Source organism: Gymnoscopelus microlampas (assembly GCF_963454915.1).
Source record: "Gymnoscopelus microlampas genome assembly, chromosome: 17".
Taxonomy (NCBI): domain Eukaryota; kingdom Metazoa; phylum Chordata; class Actinopteri; order Myctophiformes; family Myctophidae; genus Gymnoscopelus; species Gymnoscopelus microlampas.
In genome coordinates this window covers 11548808-11575576 of record NC_139954.1, presented here as the reverse complement: position 1 = coordinate 11575576, position 26769 = coordinate 11548808, and the positions used below count along the sequence as shown (strand labels likewise).

At 39.7% G+C, this 26769-nt stretch overlaps 1 protein-coding gene across 1 annotated transcript in view; it reads right to left on the bottom strand.

Moving 5' to 3' along the window:
* LOC311064284 (myosin heavy chain, fast skeletal muscle-like) overlaps positions 1–25616 on the bottom strand; it is a gene marked incomplete at its 3' end in the record, with an annotated part of 39175 nt that extends 13559 nt beyond the window's left edge. Inside the window, exons 1-34 of the mRNA XM_084084118.1 lie at positions 25601–25616; positions 25261–25479; positions 25021–25164; positions 24597–24753; positions 24479–24506; positions 24273–24381; positions 24048–24140; positions 23897–23960; positions 23683–23781; positions 23496–23599; positions 22901–23039; positions 22472–22590; positions 21476–21625; positions 21212–21382; positions 20785–20972; positions 19753–19868; positions 19075–19139; positions 18652–18739; positions 18369–18486; positions 18160–18283; positions 17927–18063; positions 17520–17775; positions 17114–17356; positions 16625–16801; positions 16387–16532; positions 16212–16302; positions 15735–16124; positions 14961–15087; positions 14690–14808; positions 14401–14597; positions 13816–13999; positions 13512–13677; positions 13133–13257; positions 12655–12888 (exon numbers count right to left, since the gene is read on the bottom strand). Of these exons, the coding sequence (XP_083940244.1) occupies positions 12655–12888; positions 13133–13257; positions 13512–13677; positions 13816–13999; positions 14401–14597; positions 14690–14808; positions 14961–15087; positions 15735–16124; positions 16212–16302; positions 16387–16532; positions 16625–16801; positions 17114–17356; positions 17520–17775; positions 17927–18063; positions 18160–18283; positions 18369–18486; positions 18652–18739; positions 19075–19139; positions 19753–19868; positions 20785–20972; positions 21212–21382; positions 21476–21625; positions 22472–22590; positions 22901–23039; positions 23496–23599; positions 23683–23781; positions 23897–23960; positions 24048–24140; positions 24273–24381; positions 24479–24506; positions 24597–24753; positions 25021–25164; positions 25261–25467 (4875 nt within the window). The 5' untranslated portion in view covers positions 25468–25479; positions 25601–25616. The remainder of the gene's footprint in view (positions 1–12654; positions 12889–13132; positions 13258–13511; positions 13678–13815; positions 14000–14400; positions 14598–14689; positions 14809–14960; positions 15088–15734; positions 16125–16211; positions 16303–16386; positions 16533–16624; positions 16802–17113; positions 17357–17519; positions 17776–17926; positions 18064–18159; positions 18284–18368; positions 18487–18651; positions 18740–19074; positions 19140–19752; positions 19869–20784; positions 20973–21211; positions 21383–21475; positions 21626–22471; positions 22591–22900; positions 23040–23495; positions 23600–23682; positions 23782–23896; positions 23961–24047; positions 24141–24272; positions 24382–24478; positions 24507–24596; positions 24754–25020; positions 25165–25260; positions 25480–25600) is intronic.
* Between the last annotated feature and the right edge of the window lie 1153 nt (positions 25617–26769).

Genomic DNA, 26769 nt, shown 5'->3' with positions numbered 1-26769 from the left:
CTAAATGTAATGCCTCAACTGCTACAATTCCAAAGTGCTTGTCAACCACTGCTTTATAAAATACATTTTGCAGAGCAACTGACTGCAGTGCACAGTGAGTATTAGAAAGATTAAAATATGTTCACTAACATCAGTAGCGTCCAGCTCCTCCTTGTCATTAATGCTGGCCACAGTGATCACACCCATGCTGATCAACGGGAAGTCGTAGGGGTTGGCGGTGATCAGACACATTTCTTAAAAGGGATTAAAAAAGGGTGAACATGTGTTTTTATTCATTCATTTATGTACTCACTGCATCAACAGTAATTCCACTTACCAATGATCTCAGGTTTGTGGTTGGTCATCATCTGGAAAAAGATGTGGTAACCTCTCTCTGCAGAAAGCTGGTAGGTCACTCTAGACTTCTCCAGCAGATCTATATGGGGTGTACATAACTCATAATAATAATGATAATAATAATAATCGGGTTGTACATAACTCAAAAAGTAATCCTCAAATGAACGCATACTGTATATAATTTATCATCATACTTACATGTCTCAATATCAGCACTGGCCAGTTTACCCGTTGTGCCGAAATGGATTCTGATGAATTTACCCTGTTTGATATAGCACAATTTGTTGCATCCCTCTACATTGTGGAATCATTGCAGGTTTTCTCATAAAATGTCATTATTTATACTTACAAAGCGAGAGGAGTTGTCATTCCTAATAGTCTTGGCATTACCATAGGACTCCAGCAAGGGATTGGCTGCAATAATCTGATCCTCCAGTGACCCCTAGAATGTTTTAGACATCGCCCAATTTAAAATTTGGTCAGAATTATTTTAAATTGAATTGCTATATTGTATATAAATGCTTCATGTTAAAAAATCTTTTTTTTGGTTAATGTTAAAAACCTGTACATATACCTTGATTTTACCGCTATCGGCCGCACATTTTTCTCCACCAGAACTAGCTGTTGCAAAGTACTGGATGACACGCTTGGTGTTCACAGTCTTTCCAGCACCGGATTCTCCACTGGTTATAAATGCATACATTCAGAGAAATGCAGTTAGTGAATTTGTACACAATGTTCCTTTTTTAATGCCTAGTAGATGGGCTTGATGAAACTTACGTGATCAGGACAGACTGGTTCTCTTTATCTGTAAAATGTAAAGCAAACTTTTAGTCATGGATACTGCACAAAACCATTACAGTTATATATTCTTTACATTGTCCTGACTAGTACGTACCCATCAGCATGAACTGATAAGCGTTGTCAGAGACAGAGAAGATGTGGGGTGGAGCCTCAATACGCTTCTTGCCTCTGTAGGCATTTACAACCTCCTGGTCGTACACTGGGAGCCACTTGTAGGGGTTCACAGTTGCACAAAACAAGCCAGAGTAGGTCTGAAGGGGAGAAGAGAGAGAATTAACATCATACAACATAACACTGAGCATGCCACATATCTGGGACAACGGATCACTAGAGCTGCAATTAGTCACAACTTGCAAGTGGCATCAACTAATGAGCAAGTTAACTTCAGAACCATGAGTTTGTTTGAATTTGTTTTTCTATGGTTTTCACTTGATGATATAACTTGTACTCTGTATTTTTCTTTCTTTGCTATCGACAGGTGCAATACTGTACTGTTCTCAGCATGTAGAAAACCTTACATAGATCATCCATGCTGCATAACGCTCTTTGAGGTTATACAGGACAGTGGCTTCAGTGAGGTGGGTCATCATGGCCATGTCCTCAATTTTGTCATACTTGGGAGGGTTCATAGGGGTGACATCAACCTCCTTTGCAACTCTTTCCTAAGCATAAAAACAATAAACACAACTTTAGAATGTCTTGCAATTACAGTTGTATTGTGTCACTATTTTATTTCAGATCCACCTCTACCTACGTACCTCCTTCGTAATGAGCGTTTCTATGGTGACTTGGCCACCTTCCTTCTTTAGGATTTTACACTTGACGTACAGCTCCTTAACATCAGTCACAAATGCTGCAGATTTGGCATCAAAGGGCGCACTTTGAGCCTCCATTCTCTCCTTCTCTGGCTTACGGAGGTAAATGGCGGCCTTGCCATACTGCTCCATCTCTGCGTCCGTACTCATGGTGGCGGCTTTCTGTAGACAGACACATAGATGGTGTTGATGCCTTTGCTGACTTGAGATCTGAGCTGATAATTGTAGGACTATTCTTATGGTTATGGCTTAGTGTAGGCTATGAAAGATTATGAACACTCACTTTTCCCCTCTACCAGCAGCAGTGAAACCTTGTGTGAAACCCTTAAGTGTGAAAGAAACACATCATTTTGAGGACGTTAATATGAGTTAAATTATTCAATACAATTTATAATCATGAATTAAATTAGATTATATGAATCCTAATGTTCATTCTTGCCACACACCACTTCATAAGTTCTCATTAGTTCCACATCTGAAAAGAGTGATCCATTACAATATTATTGAAATGAAATGATGCTTGCCCATTCCGTTTTTTCATTTGTGTGTATGTTATTTACTTATTACCATATTCACCAAGTTATTTTTGTCATTTTGTCATATGATGATATGATTTTATTATTATTAAGTACTGAAGCAGTGCTAGATAGTTTTTTTTCTCTCTACAACACTTTAATTCCATTGTATGAATTAAGGTTACATTTAGAGGTGGGTAGACTAGCCAAACTGTACCCAAGTATATTGCTACTTTAAAATAATAATAATTACTCTAGTAGATGTAAAAGTACATGCAATGCAAATTATTATCTAAATAATCATAACATAATTGAAATGTCTAAATAGAAATTAATGAACAAAAGCAAATTCCAATCTGGCCTAAACCATATCATTATATATAAAAGAACACAAAAGAAATCATTTAAATCTGTAAAATAAAACATAAATTATGCTGCCCACTCATTGTGTGTAGTCTCGGGTCATGTGGTATAGCTACAGTATGTGGCACTGTGTACGGAGTCATGTTAAAAATGAATGTCTAATAGATTTATATGACTATGAATAGTTAACATCTCTAACACATTTTTATGACTATGAATAGCTAACATCTCTAAAACATTTTTATGACTATGAATAGCTAACATCTCTAACACATTTTTATGACTATGAATAGCTAACATCTCTAACAAATTTATATGACTATGAATAGCTAACATCTCTAACACATTTATATGACTATGAATAGTTAACACCTCTAACACGTTTTTATGACTATGAATAGCTAACATCTCTAACACATTTATATGACTATGAAGGACAGATGAAGTCTCACTCACCACCAAATGAAACTCTGAACTCCTCTGCGGTGGGTCTGTTTGAACCATCTCAGCATGCTTATATCTGTTGATAAGTGCATGCTACGCAGAAAGTAAAAGTAGGAATGCCTTTAAAGGTCCTTTAAATGCCATAGCATCCTTATAAATTCCAATGATACTTGATAGTGCTTCTTGGCTATGTGGTTTATGTCCATGTCAGTGGTTTATGGTGGTTTATGTCCATGGTATAAATAGTTTTTAAAGACCTCTAATGACATTCCTAGGGTGGGGAACTTTCACTTCTCACACTTATGCACTGACCAAATGGACACGTTTTTTGATTGGAATTGCACTGATAATTATTATTATTTGAGACTTTGAAGCACTGACTGTAATGGGCACTTTATTTGTTGTCTTCTTTCGGCCTGGCGAGAGTTGTTTTGCACCCTGTTTTGCACCCTGTCCGTCCGAGGAACAAATGCCACCCTTTTAACATTGCCCTATCATAGCGCCACCAGGAGGCCGATTTTTGCAAACACGTTTTCTTTTATATTACTCCCACAAATTTTGTTCAAACATCACGCAAATCGGTTATCTCTATAGTCAAGTGATCGAGACGGATCAGTCCGATTTTTCATATTCCATCCTGATTAGTGAATTCCAAACATTGCTGGCCCACAATAACCATCCTGACCTGGCGGAAGCCTGTGCTCCGAGGAGCACTTTTTTTTAGTTTTTACCCCTGTTGCTCTGTATTTTTGATGCTTCTTGTTTTTTGTTGCTGTGTCGCCTCAGGGCGACTGATTTCCTCCCGCGGGATAATAAAGGTAGCTAGCTATCTACAGTATGGTACATCTGTGCAGGGTGGTGGGGTGCTGGCTTTGGTAGAGTCATCAAACATGTCTTGTCATTTAACTTATTGTAATATTCAGTGAGGAAAGTGAATAAGTAAATGTACTCAAATACTGTAATTGAGTATAATTTTGAGGAAGTTGTCATTTTTTTACCAGTGGAAGAAGTATTGACATCTTTTACCTACTAATACCACAATGTAGAAATACAAGTAAAGGTCCGGTAATCAAAATTTACTGGAGTAAAGTGCAAAAGTATTGGCTTCAAAATAATAGTACCAAAAGTAAAATTGCTCATCACACAGGATGTCCCATTTCTAAATGTTTAAAAATCCTTTGAAAATTGCAGATCTACAAGTTTGTAGATTGGCTGTTTTCAAATAGCCAAAGTATACTGTATAGGGATGAAGTTACCTTAAATCTGCAGTTTAAGGTATTTTAAGATTGCTTTAATATCTCTAAAATGCTAAAGATAATATTACAAAAATACATTACTGCGTCAGTAACAAACTATACAATAAAAGAAATAGAAAAACATTGGCCAAATAGTCAAATATTACCTAAGAAAGAGTGTAGATCGGCTATTTTCACAATATATCTGTGGAACCGAGTCAAACTAAATGTAATGCCACAATTCCAAGTGTTTGTCAGGGTGGGTGGTCCCCAGTTCAAAACGAATATTTTTAGGGGGGTCGCGGCCTGAAAAGTTTGAGAACCACTGGAATAGACTGTAGTCAGATTCGGGCTGGTAACCAGACATTTCGCCCTAAATCCATTTCGGCCGTGTTTTTGAGCGGACATTTCGCCCACCCCCAGACATTTCGCCCACCCAGTGTTGGGTTTCTTCACTTGGTGTCAGTATGTCTTGTCAAATAAATTATTTGGAATAGGTTAATATTCAGTGGTGGAAAGTACATTGAGTACATTTCGCTGCTAATAGCCTTGTTATACATACTTTGCATGTAGGCATGTCTGACATGTCTGGCTGAGACAACATGTTGGCCCCTGCCCCAATGTAATCCAATACAAAAGTGGCTCACATAATGTGATTTTCATTCCTTGTACTCGTCACATTTCATTTCAGCATTACATTTCAGCATCAAATGATTTATTAAGTGGTTGGTAGGCCTTCCTGTCGGAACTCCTGCCTGATTGTTTTATCTCTACTGGTTCTGTCTGTCTGATTGCTCTCTGTCTGATCCCCGTAAACGCACACACACGCGCGCGCGCACACGCACGCACGCACGCACGCACGCACGCACGCACGCACACACACACACACACACACACACACACACACACACACACACACACACACACACACACACACACACACACACACACACACACACACACACACACACACACACACACACACACACACACACACACACACACACACAGAGAGAGAGAGCACTGCCTTGACAATTTGTACTTTTTACACTATACATTTTTGGCTTGAAGCGAGCCCACTTTGTTTCTTCAGGAACAGTATTTTCTAGTTTCAATTGACATTGCAATTATATCGCCATACAACTATTTAAAATCTATTAATAAGCCACATCAAGGAACTGTAAATAGTACTTCCAAAATTACCCGCAATCCCCATACTTGGTATTTAGTGAATGAGGTGCTTCATGGTATGCCAGTGGCTATTAAATTTAATCACTGCTGACAGTGCACAAATAATCTGTATGACTGGGAGGGTGGCAGAGTGTTGGGTTTCTTCACTTGGTGTCGTCAGTATGTCTTGTCAAATAAATTATTTGGAATAGGTTAATATCCATACTTTGTATGTAGGCATGTCTGATATGTCTGGCTGGGATTAAGGCTTGGCCCTGGCCCCCTAAATGTCATCCCATAATAAAGTGTCTCACATAATGTGATTTTCATTCCTTGTACTCGTCACATTTCATTTCAGCATTACATTTCAGCATCAAATGATTTATTAAGTGGTTGGTAGGCCTTCCTGTCTGATCCCTGGTTATGTTTGTCTTCACTGATTGGATCCTGACTCTTGCCTGTACACTGGATTAAACCTTGTGAACTTTAAATTGTTGTGTTTACAAATATGTTGACAATCCTGGGGTCTATTTCACGAAAGCGGAATTAAATTATCCTGGTTTAAAAGGCAAATCCAGGTTTGACAAGCCTGCGCTGTTCAGCCTGGTTTATTCAGTTCCACGAATGCCAAGCCTGGCTGAGAAGGAGCGGCTTTGTCGAGCCAGGATTGTTAAACCAGGCTGAATGTGCGTTCACCTATTCCTATAAAAGACCATGAAAGTCGATAGCAGAATCCTTGAACTTGACCAATCATGGAGCCCAAAACCAGAGCGGTGTTCTTCTCTGTGGTTGAACAGCAGCACTGCAGCAGCTCATGGAATCATACAAGAAAGTAAAATGTATAATAAGCAAGAGAGGAAACACGGCCGCAATAAATATAGATCCAGGGAGAAAGCGTGGCAAAGTATTGCCGACAAATTAAACGCAAAAGTGGTCCAAAAATATGCAATTAATTTATATACGTCCATAAATATATAATTCAGTTAGGCTTAAACATGAGGCATGGGCAAATTCTCCTTCTACAGCACAGCCACCAAGGTATGGAATAGTCTAACCCGATCCCTCAAAAAATGCAGTTCGCTGGGCTCATTCAAAACAGCCCTAAAAACTCTTTCTGGAGGCCAAAAGAGGAGCTAGTACCAGTTTCCCTGTAGACAGACGACCCCCCTCCCCCTTTTTTGTACATAGTGGTATTTTTTTCCTCTGTATTTTTATGTTGATTTTTGAACTGTTTGGTTGCTACTATATATGTCTCTGAAATTAATTCAAGGACCCCAACGGAAACAAGTCCGGAAGGACTTTTTTGGCCGGACCTTTTAGACAAAAGTATTATAAATGTAACTGTGTTGTTTTACATTCTTTTGCCTAATAAAAATGTCAATCGGACGGCCAGTTCTAGGAAGAGTCCTGGTTGTCCCAAACGTCTTCCATTTAAGGATTATGGAGGCCACTGCGCTCTTAGGAACCTTAAGTGCAGCGGAAATTATTTTGTAACCTTGGCCAGATCTGTGCCTTGCCACAATTCTGTCTCTGAGCTCTTCGGGCAGTTCCTTCGATCTTATATAGACAGGTGTGTGCCTTTCCCAAACAAGTCCAATCAATATAATTAAACATAGCTGGATTCCAATGAAGGTGTAGAACCATCTCAAGGATGATCAGAAGAAACGGACAGCATCTCAGTTAAATATACAAGTGTCACAGCAAAGGGTCTGAAATTATGGCCATGTGATATTTCAGTTTTTCTTTTTTAATAAATCTGCAAACATTTCTACAATTCTGTGTTTTTTTGTCAATATGGGGTGCTGTGTGTACATGAATGAGGGAAAAAATGAACTTAAATGATTTTAGCAAATGGCTGCAATATGACAAGTAATGAAAAATGTAAGGGGGTCTGAATACTTTCCGTACCCACTGTATACACTCAACAGAGAGAGACATACAGGGACTTGCACTAAATCCCCTTTCATAACTCTTCTAACAGACAGTATTTTTGCTTCATGAAGAAAACTTCATTGGTTACATTAAGTTTGTTTTTGTTCTTTTTAATCTTGTTTTCTTTAGACTTTCCTGTCTTATGACATTACCAGTCCTTTTAAGGAGGCCGTAGCCTCTCTGTGTGATATGCCAATGAACTATATTAGTTCACTGAACTCCATATAAGGGTTAATTTCAATCACACATAATATTCCGTAACTTCCTTCACCCCCCTCCTGAACTGTTTACTGTACATATTTTTCTTTTTGATTACTACTCGTTTATATGATGTTTTTGCATAGTATTTGTCTGTCACTAAATGTTTCAAAGAATTGAATACACAGGAGGACCCCAATGGAAAAAAGCCATAGTGCTTTCTTGGGTTCAATCCTTTTAGCATTGTATTTGCATTAGACTGTACATTCTGTGATTTCTTTGCAAACTGTTAATAAAGTATTCAATCAATCAATCAATCACCCATCTGACCACTTAAAGGGATATTTCACTTTCAAAAAAACGTTGGGTCATTTTATCGTCTACCCAGGCTTTTGTGAGCCCCCGAGACCGTTTTTAAGTTGCTTGATTCATTATTTAGATATTTAATATTCATTTTATCAGACACGCCCCCTTCCTATATAAACCTATTATAACTTCAAAATTCCATTTTTAACATGTTAGATTCATCAAAAACACCCGTCCTTGGTTCTAGTGTCTCACCCTGCCCTCCTAATACGCGAGGGGCCGTGTTTTTTCGATAACTTTTTTCATTTATTTTATTACATTTTGTTATCGTATTTAATTTTTTTAATTTTCAAAAAATGTTTTAAAAATAAATGAAACTAGAAAAAGTGCTCCTCGGAGCACAGGTCTCCGCCAGGTCAGGTACGTTATTCTGGCCTCCTGGTGGCGCTATAATAGGCCAATGTGAAAAGGGTGCCATTTATTCTTAGGTCTTTCACGGCAATCAGACACTGCATTCATGATTTGAGGCATTTTGTTCCAAAAATGTGTTTTGCTAAATTAGACCTGCTGGTGGCGCTATAACAGGCCAATGTGAAAAGGGTTGCATTTCTTCCTCGGCCTAGTGGGAATGTGTGTGTGAAATTTCACGGAAATCGCAAGCTGCATGCATAGTTTGAGGCATTTTGTTCAAAACGGACCAATCCTGCAAACTTTGGAAGCCAACCATAGGCAATCAGGATGGAATATGGGAAATCGGACAGATCCGTGTTGATCTCATGACTATAGAGATACTGTGTACCGATTTGCATGACATTTGGATAAAATCTGTAGGAGTAATGTAAAAAAATGTGTTTTGCACAAATCGGCCTCCTGGTGGCGCTATAACAGGCCCATGTGAAAAAATTGGGGCAGAGGTTCTGAATTGGCATCCAGGGAGTGTGTGTGCACAGTTTCGGAGCGAACGGACCAACGGTGCCGGAGATTAGCTGGTAACACACAGACAGGACACACGGACACACGGACACACGGACGGACGGAAGGACGGACGGAGGGTAAAACATACTCTCTCGCCATGCCTTTCGGCCTGGCGGAGACAAAAAGTGAATCTAACATGGTAGATGAAATATCCCTTTAACACGGCAGCCATGTTAAGTTTTTCATAGCATGTTTACTTTAATTATCAATGGATTGTGTTCCGGCTTGGATCAACCGTCCAGAACCACTGCTATAGTAAGTGTTACAGTATGCTTGACACAACTGTCCATGTCCAACTCACAGAAATACTGTAGCTGAACATCTGTATCAATGAGGAATGGAACATTGATGTTTTATCATCACAATGCGAACACAAATTAATTGCTTCCATTTTTAACACTGTGGTCAAAGGACCTTTCTGACTTAAACAGTGTGTCAGTGTGCTTGTCTGGTTGTGTTGTAGCCTACATGATGTGCTGCAGCTGTTTATATGTTTGTAATGTTTTCGTTCACAACTTCATTATGGAGTATATACACTTGCTTGTGAATCGTACGTGCATAAGTGCGTGGATGTGTGTGTGCGGCCGTGCGTGTGTGCGTACTGTAAACATGTTGTAGGGCTGTCCCCTCATAGTCATATCAATTAAGCGGTCAGTTTGGTCTTAGTTGACAAAGGCTTTGCCAGTTTCTTTGCCACATCTCTTGTAAACTCGATATCACCCTTTCATTCTGCATTTCAAAAATGTTCAATAGCTACAGTAGTAGACATTGTGAAATTAAATTTGGAATGTTCAGTTCTCAACCTCAATATCCTGCAAAGTTTGTATGCAGAAAACATCATACTACAGTATGCAAGCATATTCCTATGACTATTAGACGACTAACAATTCCAGTCGAGGACAGCCCTATGTTCAAACGTACAGTTTCTGTATATATTTTTTGTAACATTCTGTACCATAGAATATAGTTGAGAATAGAATTAGATTTGTTTCATAACAGAGTTCTACTGATATTTATGTTCTGAAAATATTGTTCTTTTCATCTTAATATGAGTATACTGTAACTCAGCCTCCTGGTGTTGTCGCTAAAAAGATTGTTCTGGTATTCTGTGTAATAAATGCTGGAAGACAAATTTGATTTGGTAAAATGAATTATGACAAAGTAAGTGTCCAACATTTGATGAGCATGCTGACAAGGTCTTGGCACTTGAAAACCATCATGTGATTTGCATTGAAAACGTCTAAGATTAAGTACACATTTATTTATCTTTGAAATGGGTTTACAAAATAGTATATAGTAGACAATGACATGGGAGTTGGAACCAGAATACTCTGACAAACCTGACAATAGAAAGTTATAGACGAAGTAATGAACACAAGAAACAACAAAATTATTTTGTTGGCGCCTTTATTGAATACAATGGGTCATATTTTATGACTTTTTATAGTATCTTGAATTGGAGAACTTATTCAGCAGCATCTTTTCCCTGAAAAAATAGGAATATACATTTAGATATTCAACATTAATCTTTGGTTAAATCTTAGTCAAAGATGATCATCTTTATAAACCTTCATATTGCACATGTATTTACCTTGGCGTCGCGACTTTTAGCTCTCATCTTGTTGACCTGGCTTTCAGCGATGTCAGCACGCTCTTCAGCCTCCTCCAGCTCATTCTGAACCTTTCTGCACTTGGACAGGTGAGTGTTGGCTGCTTCCTCCTACAATATGATAGAGATGGTTCAAAGCTTCAATATTTCAAAAGAGCATCTTGCAATTATATTCCAAACAAGACAATTTCAGGAAATTGTAATGTGTGGTTGTGGCTAATGATGCAGTAGCCCATGTGGCATGTTCATGAGTGACTTGGGACTACAGGTTCTCATTGGAACGGTAAGGTCATGGCTGTGTTCTTGTTCGGTACCCAGAGCGAAACAACATCTATTGCTTTCTCTAGTCCATTTTGGAAATGTCTACCATTTGCCTGAAACACACTGCCTGCGTCTGCAGCATGTGTGCATTGTTGTGGAACAGGTTGCCTTTCCTTTTAGCATCTGCGTTACTGTAACAGAGCTTCCACAGCCTCTCCGTGGTGCCGATACCATACAAGCACAGCAATCTAGAGATTCCATGTGCCGCTCGTGGAAAGCAGCGAGATGGACACTGAAACATGCTCTACTGTTGGTCATCTTCACATAGTACCAGCCGTATTTTTTTACATAACTGATTATGTCTTACTTACACTAAGACAACGGCACTATGCCCATGGCCATGTGAAAATTAATCAATATGTATATTTGTCTTACCGCTTCTTCAGCCTGCCTCTTGTAGCCCTTCACCTTCATCTGCAGTTTGTCTACCAGATCCTGAAGCCTGCCAAGATTCTTCTTGTCCTCTTCAGTCTAAAGTCAGAGTGAATTCATAACATTAGTTGTATGTTCATGCAATCTATGAATTTAGTCAGAGGTATGATGGTTATTTAAGTGAACATCATATACAGTACCTGGTATGTCAGCTCCTTCACTCTCCTCTCGTATTTGCGGACACCTTTAATAGCATCTGCTCCACCTCTCTGTGCACCTTCAACCTCTGCCTCCAGCTCACGCACCTTCACAGTTGAATTAGACATTTTGAGGTTATTTCTTCTTATTTCATTGTCTATGACTATAACCTGTATTGAAGTAAACAACATCTTACCCTGCCCTCCAGTTTCTGGAGCTGCTTCTTGCCTCCCTTCATAGCCAGGTTCTCAGCCTCATCTAGACGGTGCTGCAGGTCCTTGACTGTGACCTCCAGGTTCTTCTTCATCCTCTCCAGGTGAGAGCTAGTGTCCTGCTCCTTCTTCAGCTCCTCGGCCATCATGGCAGCCTGGAAAGTCATGTTTGTATTGTATTGTATGTTTATATCAAGCACAACATTAGGATATCTAATAGATAAGGGTAGGACATCCTAACTTACATCAGTGATTGCTTTCTTGGCCTTCTCCTCAGCATTCCTTGCTTCTTGAACGCTGTCATCCACTTCACCTTGGACCTGGATCAGGTCAGCCTCAAGCTTCTTCTTGGTGTTCAAAAGGCTTGTGTTCTAAAATAAAGATTACGTTGAACAATGTAAGTAAGCATGATGTAAACATTGTTTTATTCTTTTGTTTTTTATTGACTTACGTACCTGAGAGTGCAACAGTCCACCGCGCTCACTAGCATCTACCAGTTCTTGCTCAGCCACTTTGCGGCCTCTCTCTGTCTGTTCCAGAGCCACTCTCAGCTCCTCAATCTCAGCAACCATGAGGCCATTCCTACGCTCCACCATGGAAGCTTGCTCCTTCATATCTTCTTGGGCTCTGAGAGCATCATCAAGGTGCAGTTGGGCATCCTAAAATAATTCACATTTGAAGTGGTGAGGAGAAACATCAGAATGTGACTAATCTTTTTCAGAGCAGCTCCACTGTTTGAATATGTGTCTGTCTACTAACTACTATGTGTTGCACCTTAAGTTGTCCCTGGACGTTCCTCAGCTGCTTCTGGGCCTCAGCAGCCTGGCGGTTGGCGTGGCTCAGCTGAACCTCCATCTCGTTCAGGTCTCCCTCCATCTTCTTCTTGATCCTCAGGGCATCGTTTCTGCTCCTGACCTCAGAGTCCAGAGTGCTCTGCATGGAGTCAATCACCCTCTGGCTGTTCCTCTTGATCTGCTCCATCTCCTCATCCTTCTCTGCCAGCTTCCTGTCGACCTCACCCTTGATCTGGTTGAGCTCCAGCTGCACACGAAGAATCTTGGACTCCTCGTGCTCCAGAGTACCCTTAAATGAAACAAAGGATCAAAATGTAAGATCATATACTGCTATACCGTTTGAATATAAAACTTATTGAAAGAAATATTAAATGTTGGAGCGTAAAATATTGTATCAAATAGCGCAACGCCCTGAGTTGGGATCAAACCTTGACCGGATATATCAACAGGCAATGCTAAGCGAGCTAGCTCGCTCATAGCCACTTCAGAGGGATCACTACACCATACACAAGTGCATTCTTCTGCAGTTTTACCTCGGCTTCCTCCAGGGCTGTCTGGATCTCTGACTTCTCTGTCTCCACCTGTTTCTTGGACTTCTCCAGCTCATGGATGTTCTTTCCAGTCTCACCAATCTGTTCAGTCAGGTCTGAGATCTCCTCTGCAGTTGATTGAACATACATATGATTGAGGAACCTTTCAGTCAGCAAGTATTTTGTATTTGCATTTGAATAAAGTTGATGTAGCCAACTGCATATCCACAATTAATCTCGAACATTTAAATACATTTAAAAGCAAAATGATGACCTTTTGGCCCGTTAACAACACCAGCTTTTGGCTCAAAACAAATATGCAAAAAATATTGAAGCAAAAATAAAAACTGTTGTTTAAAGAATGATGTAGAGAAAGACTCACGTTGCAGGTTCTTATTCTCACGCTTCATGGTCTCCAGTTGGTCCAGAGACTCCTCGTAGGAGTTCTTCAACTTAAACATCTCAGTGCTGAGAGAACGAGCCTCTTTCTGAGCTCCTTCCAGTTCTGCCTGGCCCTCTTCAAACTTCTGCTTCCATTCTGCCAAGACCTGCACAGCATTTGTAATGAAATGTGTCATTAACCCCACTTTAAGGACCTGCACACCATTTGTAATGAAATGTGTCATTTACCCCACTTTAAGGAGGCAATAATTATTTCAGTTTTAAACTAATCAATGTCAAAGCACCTTATCGAAGTTCCTCTGTTTCTTGTCAAGGTTGGCAGCCAACCCATTGGCCCTCTCTACATCAATCATGAGGTCTTCCACTTCACCCTGGAGTCTCTGTTTGGTCTTCTCCAGAGAGGCGCACTTGGAATTCACAGCCTCGATTTGCTCCTCAGCTTCCTGAAGACGCTGGGCTAGCTTCTTCCTGTTGATCAGTGTTGAATGAAATCAAATTATTATGGGAAATATTTTGAATGGTGAGTGCTGCCTGACAGTGTAAAACACTGGTTCTCAAAGTGGGGTCTGGGGACCCCCAGGGGTCCTTCGGGGGGGATCCAGGAGCTCCCCAACAAAAGTAGTTAATGTAGCATCAAGATCGTTTCACTTGGTGCTATGCTGCGAGCTTGTACATCTACTATTTTCTGCTGTTTTGTTTTTGAAAAATATCGAAACATTTTGAATTTGTTTTAACATAAATATTCTCTTCTGGGGGTCCCTGGCACAAAACCTTTGCAGAAGTTGGTCCACGGCCAAATATAGATCAATTTTAGCGTCTGTGACACCCAAAAGTTTGAGAAACACTGGTTTAAAACACTGATCACTTACTTAGCTTCCTCCAGCTCCTCAGTGCGTTGGACAGCATCAGTCTCATACTTGCTCCTCCACTGACACACCTCAGCGTTGGCCTTGGACATTCCACGCTGCAGCTCCGCCTTGGCTTCCTGTTCCTCCTCAAACTGCTCCCTCAGAAGGTCACAGTCATGGCGAGCTGATTGCACAGCATGAGCAAGGGCATTCTTTGCCTGTCAAAAGGAAATTGCCAAAATAATGTCAGCTGAACAAAAATATTAAACTAGGCCTTTAAAAAAAAGGTTAAAGAAAAACTGTTCCTTACCTTAACCTCCTCTTCAACGACTCTCTTCAACTCCTCAATCTGCTGGGTGAAGGCCTGCTTGCCCCTGGTGAGCTGAGAGACCAGAGCTTCTTTTTCCTCCAGTTGACGACCAAACTCACCTAGTTAGAAATGTAACATTTGTTTCAAACATTTCAAACATCAAAGTCCCGGGATAACTGCTGATCAAAGCATTATCTCTAATTATGGTCAATTTGCTGAAGTACCATCGACAAACCATGTAGACAAAGTAGACTTAAAGATGAACATTTACCGTTCTCTGTCAACAGTCTTGCTCTCTGAGCTCCAACATCATTGATCTGGCGAACGTTCTCATCACTCTTGGCCTTGATTTCACTAAGTTGGTCCTCAAGGGTGCGGCACATCTTCTCAAGATTTCCCTGTAAATAAACATTGGACATATTCAATCATCTTTTTTTGATCTGATTGGTTCATTGCTTTGATTTGAACAGTAAAGCCACTCGATGCAGTCTATCATTCAGCCCTCCTGTTTATAACTGGAGATGATTTCCTTACTCATCACTGGGTTGGCCATCATTAGCTATGAGGAGAGAACAGCACTGCACTGTTTTTATCTACTTACTTAACCACTTAAACCACATTTTCTGTTAATGTGGGGAAAGCTTTCGCAGAAAATAACCGCAACGGGTTCCCACAATACGGGGTTTAAGTGGTTAAGAAATTGTCTAATATCAGCTTAAGGTTAAGACTGCCCTTCACTAATATGCCTCACACATGTGGAACTGTCTACAATCAGTTTTGAAATTGGAGAATTTCATATCACTCCATCGCTTTAAACAGTTTGTGAGAAACACTCTGAGATCTGTCTGCACTTGCATTCTTAGAATATCTGAAAAGTCTGTTATCTTGTAATTTACTTTGTTTAATGTTATGCTATGTTTACTGTAATCAGGGCGTCATTGGAAAAGAGAGCTTGCCCTCAATTGACCTTTCTGAATAAAAAAAGGTGAAATGAAAATGAAAAAAAGTGTTAAGAATTATATTATACAAAGGCATTCCATCATACCTTTGCCTTAGCAACAGCCTCCATGTTGCTGGAGAGGTCATCAATCTCCATCTTGTATTCACTCTTCTCCTTCTCTAGTTTCTGCTTGACTCTCTGGAGGTTGTCGATCTGTTCACCCAGTTCAGCCACGCTGTCAGCCTGTTTCTTACGGAGAGCAGAGGCAGTGGCTTCATGCTGCAGGGTGGACTCTTCAAGGTCACGACGCAGCTTCTGGAACTCAGCCTCACGCTTCTTATTCATCTCGATCTGAGCAGCGGTGGCTCCTCCAGCCTCCTCAAGCCTCTCACTGATCTCCTCAAGTTCCCTGGAGAGATCAGCCCTCTGCTTCTCAACCTTGGCACGAGCAGCACGCTCTGCCTCGATCTCCTCCTCCAGTTCTTCAATACGAGCCTATCAAATTAATGTTGTCAGATTAACATCTGAAAGTAATAATTTACTCTTACTTTTTATGAATGATTTGACAAAATATAAAAGTACCTGGAGTTCTTTGATCTTCTTCTGTGACTGAGCCCCCAAAGATTGTTCATCCTCAATCTTACTCAGAAGCTGGCTTACTTCAAAGTCCTTCCTGTAGAATACAGCACATCATATTTTAGTGTCATTCTGCTTGTGGTTTATCTACATGATATTTTATATTGTTGGTCCACATTACTTCTTTATCTTCTCTTCTGACTGTTGCTTGTCATTTTCCAGGTCCATGATGGATTCCTGGGCCAGTTTCAGATCACCCTCCAGCTTTCTCTTGGTTCTCTCCAGGTCCATGCGGAGCTTCTTCTCTTGCTCCAGAGAACCCTCCAGCTGCACAAAGATAAATTATTTGTTCATCATCATTCAGTAAAACAATAAACATAATGTGTTCCAAACATCCGATTCACTTTGGTAAAACTCACATCGTCAACTTGCTGCTCCAGCTTGGTCTTGGCCTTGGTCAGAGTGTTGACTTTGTCTTCCTCTGCCTGCAGGTCATCCAGGGTCTGCTGATGTGCCTCTTGGAGGGCCTTCTTCTCCTTGGTCAGCTTAGCAAGTCCCTCATCCTGAGAGGCCATCTCCTCGGTCAGGTTCTTCACCTAAATAAGCAGAACATAATTTGTTGTCATGGAATAGATCATTGTTGCACTTGGTCTCTGTCGGGTGGAACCCTCACGTGTCCAAAACAGTCACTTCTCAGGATTCACATCTAGAAATAGCAAAAGTTGCAGATCCACAGGCTTGTAGATCTGCAATTTTTTTGGGGGGGTGTGTGACGCTGTAGTATGATCAAGTAGGGCGTTAATTTACGAAAACAAAACACAAATGGTTTTAATATTGAGATAGGAGGTTTTTGCCTGACAGCAACGACTACTAACTCGATAAAACCCCAGAGAGTGTATAATCTATACCTTGTTTTCAGTGGCGTGTTTCTCCTTCTCCACTTTGGCCAAGGTGAGCTCCAGGTCATCAATGTCCTTCTTGAGCTCAGAGCATTCATCCTCCAGCTTCCTTTTCTTGGCGGTCAGTTCAGCATTGATCTCCTCCTCGTCCTCCAGTCTCTCAGTCGTCTCTTTGAGCTTTGCCTCCAACTGGATCTTACTTTTAATAAGACCCTCACATCTCTCCTCAGCATCATTCAATGCTTCATCTCCCTTGTGGTCAATGAAAAAGAAAAAAGCATGTCAGCATTTTTTCTGGCCAAGACGTACTTTTGCATTTGCTTGTTGGGGGGTACAGACTCTTAGGGAGCATAGTGTGAGAAAGCACAGCTTTGTGATCTGAGGGAGGGAATTGTAAAATGTCCAGTGTACTTACTGATGATGCTGCCGTGAGGAGATTATTTTTCTCCTGTATCAGAGCCACCAGCTTCTCCTCTAGTTCCTTCTTCTTGGCCAGGGCAGCAGCCAGGTCAGTCGTCATCTTTTCGTAGTTCTCCTTCATGTTGGCCAGTTCCTTCTCAGTCTCAGCGCTCTGCAGAAGAGGCTTGATCTTGTAGTAGACCTTCATCCATGGCCAGTTTTTCACATTGACGAACGAGCGAAGGTTGAACTGGATGGTGAAAACGGCCTCTCTGTGGAAAAACGGTTTAAGTGTGTCGTGATTGGACGGTGATGGAAGAAGTATTAGTTTTATTATAGTGATTTGACACTATAACAAAATTGTATTGAACAGTGTACATACAAATGACACTAAATATTGAATAAATGATGTTTTCAAAGTACCTCTGAGCCATCATCTTAACAAAATTCTTCCTCATGAGGTAAGCTCGTGCGAGAGCCTGAGTCATGGTGACCAGAGCAAACAGCTTTTCATCTCGCATCTCCTCCAGCGTACCCAGCAGACCAGCTTTGAAGAACACCTGAACACAATGTTACAAACACTGTAACTGAACAACTGTAAAATCAACTTTTAGTCCTCTCTTGATAATGTTAAACCAGGTTCACAGTGTGTTTACCTTGGTGTGTCCAAACTTGTACTCATCAACGGGAACGTCAATGGACCCAAGCAGCTTCTCAGAGGCTTTCTTGTTGTCCATGAACGCGCCATCGGGACATGCGCTGGCATTCAGTACTTTGTACCTGTTTAGCAGAAGTTCATGGTCATTTTGCGTGCCTCCAGTTAATAGGTGTGGAACTAAAAGCTGCTGGAAAAAGGAATGAATACCTCTGCTTGAAGTCAGCATATGGGATTCTGCTGGGGAAGCCCTTTCTACAGATTCTGATGCCCTCTAACACACCGTTACACCTCAGCTGGTGGATGACCAGGTAGTTCTCCATCAGACCTGTAAAGATGTTGCGCCATTATTATTATAGGGACAGAATAGTTACACACTGACCAAAGTTGTATTAAATGACCACCTCACAATGATTGTGTACATTTTTATTTTCTGTGTTTACCTGGATTATATATAAAATTACTTTTATTATTATTATTTTTCTGTGTTTACCTGGAGTCTTGGTCTCGTTGGGAATCAGGCAACGCACAAAGTGAGGATGAGTGCTCCTCAAGTTGGTCATCAGCATACCCAAGTTTGCCTATTGAGACATAAAAGAGTCAAGTAGGCTTATTATTAATAAAAGGTCATAGAATATTGTTCTTTTTCCTCCACTACAATTATTTGAACACTTTAGATACTTGTTACTTTACAGCTTAGATTGTTCTAAATCATACATTAACCACTCAAGGCCTATTCTAAACTTCACCCATTCAAAGATAGCTGATCTACAAGCTCACAACTTAAGATACAGAAATTGTTTAATTCCAACATGAAAAGACGTGCCTATTTTCTTACATGGATATAATGTTGATAATAATAATGCTTCATTCTTACAGGAATATAATATGGATAATAATGAATAAATATTCTTACCCTGAAAGCACTAGACACAGTCTGCATGGAACCACCCTTCTTCTTGCCTCCCTTCTTTGTGTTATCTGTTTATATTTGTTAGAATCATCAAATCAAATTAAAGTTTATTTATACAGCACATTTTCAACGACCAAGGTCGAACCAAATTGCTGAATAAGAACAAATTAAAAAACAGTCAAACAGAGCAAAAGAAACGGCCATAACTCTTCTAGATCTCTGTTCCTCCTGCTTTATGGCAAAACAAGCCTCATTGAAGCGGCCATAGCTCTTGAATAGACATAGCTCTACTACGACAACCCCGCTGTTTTTGCTGGCAGCAGTGGCACACTATTACACTATTGATCTGGCAGTCAAAGAGTTAAAAGAATATCGTTATAAACTCTGAAAAGGGCTGTTTCGGTGCTGTGGCCTGTTCTAAAACCTGACTGAAAGGTGTTGTGGATGCCGTGAGCGATTAAAAAAGATTGAAGCTGGAGATATACTACCTTTTCGAGAACCTTGGCTAAAAATGGGAGCTGTGAGATGGGTCTAGAATTAGAAAGAGCGGAAGGGTCTAGATTCTTCTTTTTTAATAACGGCTGCACCACAGCATGTAAAAGCAGCATGGACGGGGCCAGAGCTGAGACAAGTATTCATGGGAAGTAAAACACTGGTGCCAACAGAGATTAATAAACATACCTTCAGGCTCAGGTGGGGGATAGAACACAGCCAGCAGTTTAACCGTAGACTTTTGGAACAGCTGAATGACAGAGTCGTTAAGGGGGTCCTTATTCTTCTCAAGCCATCCTGTGATGCTGTAGTAGATAGATAGATAGATAGATAGATAGATAGATAGATAGATAGATAGATAGATAGATAGATAGATAGATAGATAGATAGAAAGATAGATAGATAGATTTTTATCATAGTGTCCTGCACCACAAGATGCCCAGCCTGCACAGGCTTATAAGACACTCACAAAATGTACATACACCAAGATACACCACAAACAGAATACGCAATTCTTATCCTGCATTTTTTCCCCAATGTGCACTGTACATCATTGTACAGTGGACAGTGACAAACAATATAAAACTCATCCTCCACAACTCCCAGGTCACAAAGAACACACAATCGCTGCTCCTCAGGAATGCATGTATATCTACCCACCTCAACTGCCAGAGGTAATGCACCAGATCTTAGCTGGGCACAGAGGAACCTCTGTCCTCTCTTTAAATTAAATACAACATAAGGTTCAGTGATATAGTCCTCTTTGAATTGAACGTAATTTCTTAACTTTCCAAATGTCCACCCTCCATTGCTCCTGATGTAACATTGACAATTTATGTTTGACCGTATTTATATTACAACGAAGGTTATCCATGGATGATTACATCTTTTATTCCAATTAAATATAATTTTCGTAAGCCTCTCTTCTGGCAGTTGGGAAAGGCGGTTCCACAGTCTGATCATTTCACATCTCTGCCTTGTCAGGCAGCTTTCCTGTGTCACCATCAATGGCCAACTTAGTGGTATACTTGTGCACCCCGAGAAAACACCTCAAAGCTCTACTCTGAATATTTTTACATTTGGTGGCCTCCTCAAAACCCCACACACCTGCTGCATAAAATAAAATTGAAGAAACCATAGAGTCATAAAGCTTGGTAAATGTAGCAAAACCTAAGTCAGGGCACAATTTAATTTTACTTAGTATGGCACCTAATGCTCTACCTGTAGTCCACAGTTCCAGCGTAGTGAACCAGGGAGAAGTGGGCCTCACCCTTGCCTTTGGCAGGCTTGGGCTTCTCAAAGGCCTTATTCTTTCCAAGATGTGTGCCATGCAACTTGTCGTTGAAAGTTTTGTCTGAAGCCTTTGGGAACATGCACTCCTCTTCAAGGATGGAGAAGATGCCCAAGGGCTTTGTAAAGGAGACAAAAGAGACAAATCACCATAAACAAAAACGATATTAACATCATGTCCATTAAAGCACAAAATAATTGTATACCTTCTCAGTGAGCTCAATGCAGACAGGCAAGTCCATGATAATATATAATCATATAATATAATAATATACCTTCTCATTGAGCTCAATGCAGACAGCCAAGTCCATGATCATATATAATAATATATTAATATAATATAATAATAATTGTATACCTTCTCAATGAGCTCAATGCAGACAGCCAGGTCCATGCCGAAGTCAATGAGATCCCAGGGGATGCCTTCTTTTTTGTACTCTTCTTGTTCCAGAACAAACATGGTGTGGTTGAAAAACTGTTGCAGTTTCTCATTGGTGAAGTTGATGCACAGCTGCTCCAGGGTGTTGAACTGTGGGTGGAGATATCATTAGCCTGCAGTCTCTTAAAGTTTTTGTGACAGAAATAATGATTATCCCACTTAAAACAAGTCCATGCCACTTACATCAAAGATTTCAAAACCAGCGATGTCCAGCACACCAATGTAGAAGTTTCTCTGCTGCTTGGTGTCCAGCATCTCGTTGATCCTAATGACCATCCAGAAGAACTCCTTCTCATAGAGGGACTTGGCCAAGGCACCGACTGAGTTCATTACCTAAGGGAATAGGAACGTTAGTAGGGGTGTGAATTACACAATTTACAATTCAGAATTCGGGCATTTAGTTCTTAATCCAGAGCGATTTACAGTAAGCAAGGAAAACAAGAGGTAATACCAATGCATATCAATAGTAATCTAGGATCATAGGTAAACAAAGAACCTATCATCAGTCTAAACGGTATAATCCAAAAAAAAAATCTATAATCTGTACATTGAAACTATACACACTATAGGATGCCAGGTCTACAAATGAACCTGGCATCTATCTATATAACATGCAATCTAAATTACATTTAAGCCTTTGCATAAGCCTGAAAGGTCTTCAAGGCTATAGGGCAAGGACAGACTAGCGTGGAGTCTGAAGAGGTGAGTCTTCAGATTACGGTGGAAGATTGGGAGTAAGTCTGCAGTTCTACAGTAACTGCAGTGGGGAGTTCGTTCCACAGTTTCGAAGCAAGGGAGTCTGTCCCGGGTGTTTTGGGAAGGTTCTGACAGCTTCCCTGTGTTAGCTGAGTGAGCGGGAGGGTTTGTATGGTTGCATACACAATGTGTAGTGTTTTTTTTTTTTTTACAGGTATAACAATACTGTTAAAATAATATGTCAGAGGTGCATGGAACTGTACATGTTTCCGCAGAGTGGTATATTTTGTATGCTCTTTATATATGAAATAAATAAATTAAAAAATACATTTGAATACTGTTGGAGGATCATTGTATCTACAGAAGGTGATTTTAGACAGTCTGGACACAACTCAAAAAGATATTAGAGTTCTTATGGTATGCTGTGTTGAGAATATAAGGTGTGTATGAAATCAGAACATGGAAATAATGTAAGTTACTCACCTGTGGCACAGTTTGTCCCTTAGTGACATACTCGTTTCCGACTTTCACTCTGGGGTAGCAATACGCCTTAAGCATCTCTGCTGAGTTTATACCCAACAGGTAGCCAATCTTGTCAGCCTCTGAAATGTTCATACAATTTGCCATTTACAAATGAATCGAACCCAGGAACTTCTAGCTCTGTGAGGCGACAGCACTACAGACTACGCCACCGTGCCACCGCAACCAGTATAATATAAATAAATAAAATAATGGAAATTTATTGGAAATATATTTAGCTTAGTTCATTTTGATTATAAGTAAATACAGTACTTGTGACAAAGTATGCATTATTTTCATTTACATTTTCCTTAGTTGAAGATTTAGCTCACCCTCTGTGATAATGAATAATAATGATGATAATAATAATAATAATAATAAATATCAGCTCACCCTCCGTGCCGTCAGGTTCTGCCTGTTCTTCACGCTGCTTCTGTTTGAACTTCAAGACCCCATGATGCATCACTGCACCGGTGAGCTTATAGATTAACTGTTTTTCCTCTCCGTTGAAGCCCAGGATGTCAATAGCCTCCTGATGTATTCAAAAGATTGAGATTAAACATTAGATTAACAAACGTAATTTAAAACTATGTACAACTCAACAGTTAACAATCCAACATACAGTATAAGTGTACATTGTATCTGCTCATTTCTAAAGTGACAATTTAGGACTTTTAAGACCTATAAAATAAATAATTTCAAATAAAACAAATAAGACCATTACTGCGTCCAAAGTAATCAACAAACTATACTATACAAATTGTCAAACATTGGCCAAATTGCCGAATATTATCTAAGAAAGAGGTAAAGAATGTGAAAACATGTATGTAGATTGGTGTATCTGTGGAACCGAGTCAAACTAAATGTAATGCCTCAACTGCTGCAATTCCAAAGTGCTTGTCAACCACTGCTTTATAAAATACATTTTGCAGAGCAACTGACTGCAGTGCACAGTGAGTATTAGAAAGATTAAAATATGTTCACTAACATCAGTAGCGTCCAGCTCCTCCTTGTCATTAATGCTGGCCACAGTGATCACACCCATGCTGATCAACGGGAAGTCGTAGGGGTTGGCGGTGATCAGACACATTTCTTAAAAGGGATTAAAAAAGGGTGAACATGTGTTTTTATTCATTCATTTATGTACTCACTGCATCAACAGTAATTCCACTTACCAATGATCTCAGGTTTGTGGTTGGTCATCATCTGGAAAAAGATGTGGTAACCTCTCTCTGCAGAAAGCTGGTAGGTCACTCTAGACTTCTCCAGCAGATCTATATGGGTTGTACATAACTCATAATAATAATAATAATCTATATGGGTTGTACATAACTCAAAAAGTAATCCTCAAATGAACGCATACTGTATATAATTTATCATCATACTTACATGTCTCAATATCAGCACTGGCCAGTTTACCCGTTGTGCCGAAATGGATTCTGATGAATTTACCCTGTTTGATATAGCACAATTTGTTGCATCCCTCTACATTGTGGAATCATTGCAGGTTTTCTCATAAAATGTCATTATTTATACTTACAAAGCGAGAGGAGTTGTCATTCCTAATAGTCTTGGCATTACCATAGGACTCCAGCAAGGGATTGGCTGCAATAATCTGATCCTCCAGTGACCCCTAGAATGTTTTAGACATCACCCAATTTAAAATCTGGTCAGAATTATTTTAAATTGAATTGCCATATTGTATATAAATGCTTCATGTTAAAAAATCTTTTTTTTGGTTAATGTTAAAAACCTGTACATATACCTTGATTTTACCGCTATCGGCCGCACATTTTTCTCCACCAGAACTAGCTGTTGCAAAGTACTGGATGACACGCTTGGTGTTCACAGTCTTTCCAGCACCGGATTCTCCACTGGTTATAAATGCATACATTCAGAGAAATGCAGTTAGTGAATTTGTACACAATGTTCCTTTTTTAATGCCTAGTAGATGGGCTTGATGAAACTTACGTGATCAGGACAGACTGGTTCTCTTTATCTGTAAAATGTAAAGCAAACTTTTAGTCATGGATACTGCACAAAACCATTACAGTTATATATTCTTTACATTGTCCTGACTAGTACGTACCCATCAGCATGAACTGATAAGCGTTGTCAGAGACAGAGAAGATGTGGGGTGGAGCCTCAATACGCTTCTTGCCTCTGTAGGCATTTACAACCTCCTGGTCGTACACTGGGAGCCACTTGTAGGGGTTCACAGTTGCACAAAACAAGCCAGAGTAGGTCTGAAGGGGAGAAGAGAGAGAATTAACATCATACAACATAACACTGAGCATGCCACATATCTGGGACAACGGATCACTAGAGCTGCAATTAGTCACAACTTGCAAGTGGCATCAACTAATGAGCAAGTTAACTTCAGAACCATGAGTTTGTTTGAATTTGTTTTTCTATGGTTTTCACTTGATGATATAACTTGTACTCTGTATTTTTCTTTCTTTGCTATCGACAGGTGCAATACTGTACTGTTCTCAGCATGTAGAAAACCTTACATAGATCATCCATGCTGCATAACGCTCTTTGAGGTTATACAGGACAGTGGCTTCAGTGAGGTGGGTCATCATGGCCATGTCCTCAATTTTGTCATACTTGGGAGGGTTCATAGGGGTGACATCAACCTCCTTTGCAACTCTTTCCTAAGCATAAAAACAATAAACACAACTTTAGAATGTCTTGCAATTACAGTTGTATTGTGTCACTATTTTATTTCAGATCCACCTCTACCTACGTACCTCCTTCGTAATGAGCGTTTCTATGGTGACTTGGCCACCTTCCTTCTTTAGGATTTTACACTTGACGTACAGCTCCTTAACATCAGTCACAAATGCTGCAGATTTGGCATCAAAGGGCGCACTTTGAGCCTCCATTCTCTCCTTCTCTGGCTTACGGAGGTAAATGGCGGCCTTGCCATACTGCTCCATCTCTGCGTCCGTACTCATGGTGGCGGCTTTCTGTAGACAGACAAATAGATGGTGTTGATGCCTTTGCTGACTTGAGATCTGAGCTGATAATTGTAGGACTATTCTTATGGTTATGGCTTAGTGTAGGTTATGAAAGATTATGAACACTCACTTTTCCCCTCTACCAGCAGCAGTGAAACCTTGTGTGAAATCCTTAAGTGTGAAAGAAACACATCATTTTGAGGACGTTAATATGAGTTAAATGATTCAATACAATTTATAATCATGAATTAAATTAAATTAAAGATTATATGAATCCTAATGTTCATTCTTGCCACACACCACTTCATAAGTTCTCATTAGTTCCACATCTGAAAAGAGTGATCCATTACAATATTATTGAAATGAAATGATGCTTGCCCATTCCGTTTTCTCGTTTGTGTGTATGTTATTTACTTATTCCTATATTCACCAAGTTATTTTTGTCATTTTGTCATATGATCCTTTTTATTATTATTAAGTACTGAAGCAGTGCTAGATAGTTTTTTTTTCTCTCTACAACACTTTAATTCCATTGTATGAATTAAGGTTACATTTAGAGGTGGGTGACTAGCCAAACTGTACCCAAGTAGAAAAGATATTGCTACTTTAAAATAATAATAATTACTCTAGTAGATGTAAAAGTACATGCAATGCAAATTATTATTTAAATAATCATAACATAATTGAAATGTCTAAATAGAAATTAATCAACAAAAGCAAATTCCAATCTGGCCTAAACCATATCATTATATATAAAAGAACACAAAATAAATCATTTAAATCTGTACAATATATCATCAATTATGCTGCCCACTCATTGTGTGTAGTCTCGGGTCATGTGGGTAGCTACAGTATGTGGCACTGTGTACGGAGTCATGTTAAAAATGAATGTCTAATAGATTTATATGACTATGAATAGTTAACATCTCTAACACGTTTTTATGACTATGAATAGCTAACATCTCTAAAACATTTTTATGACTATGAATAGCTAACATCTCTAACACATTTATATGACTATGAATAGCTAACATCTCTAACACATTTATATGACTATGAATAGCTAACATCTCTAAAACATTTTTATGACTATGAATAGCTAACATCTCTAACACATTTATGACTATGAATAGCTAACATCTCTAACACATTTATATGACTATGAATAGTTAACACCTCTAACACATTTTTATGACTATGAATAGCTAACATCTCTAACACATTTATATGACTATGAAGGACAGATGAAGTCTCACTCACCACCAGATGAAACTCTGAACTCCTCTGCGGTGGGTCTGT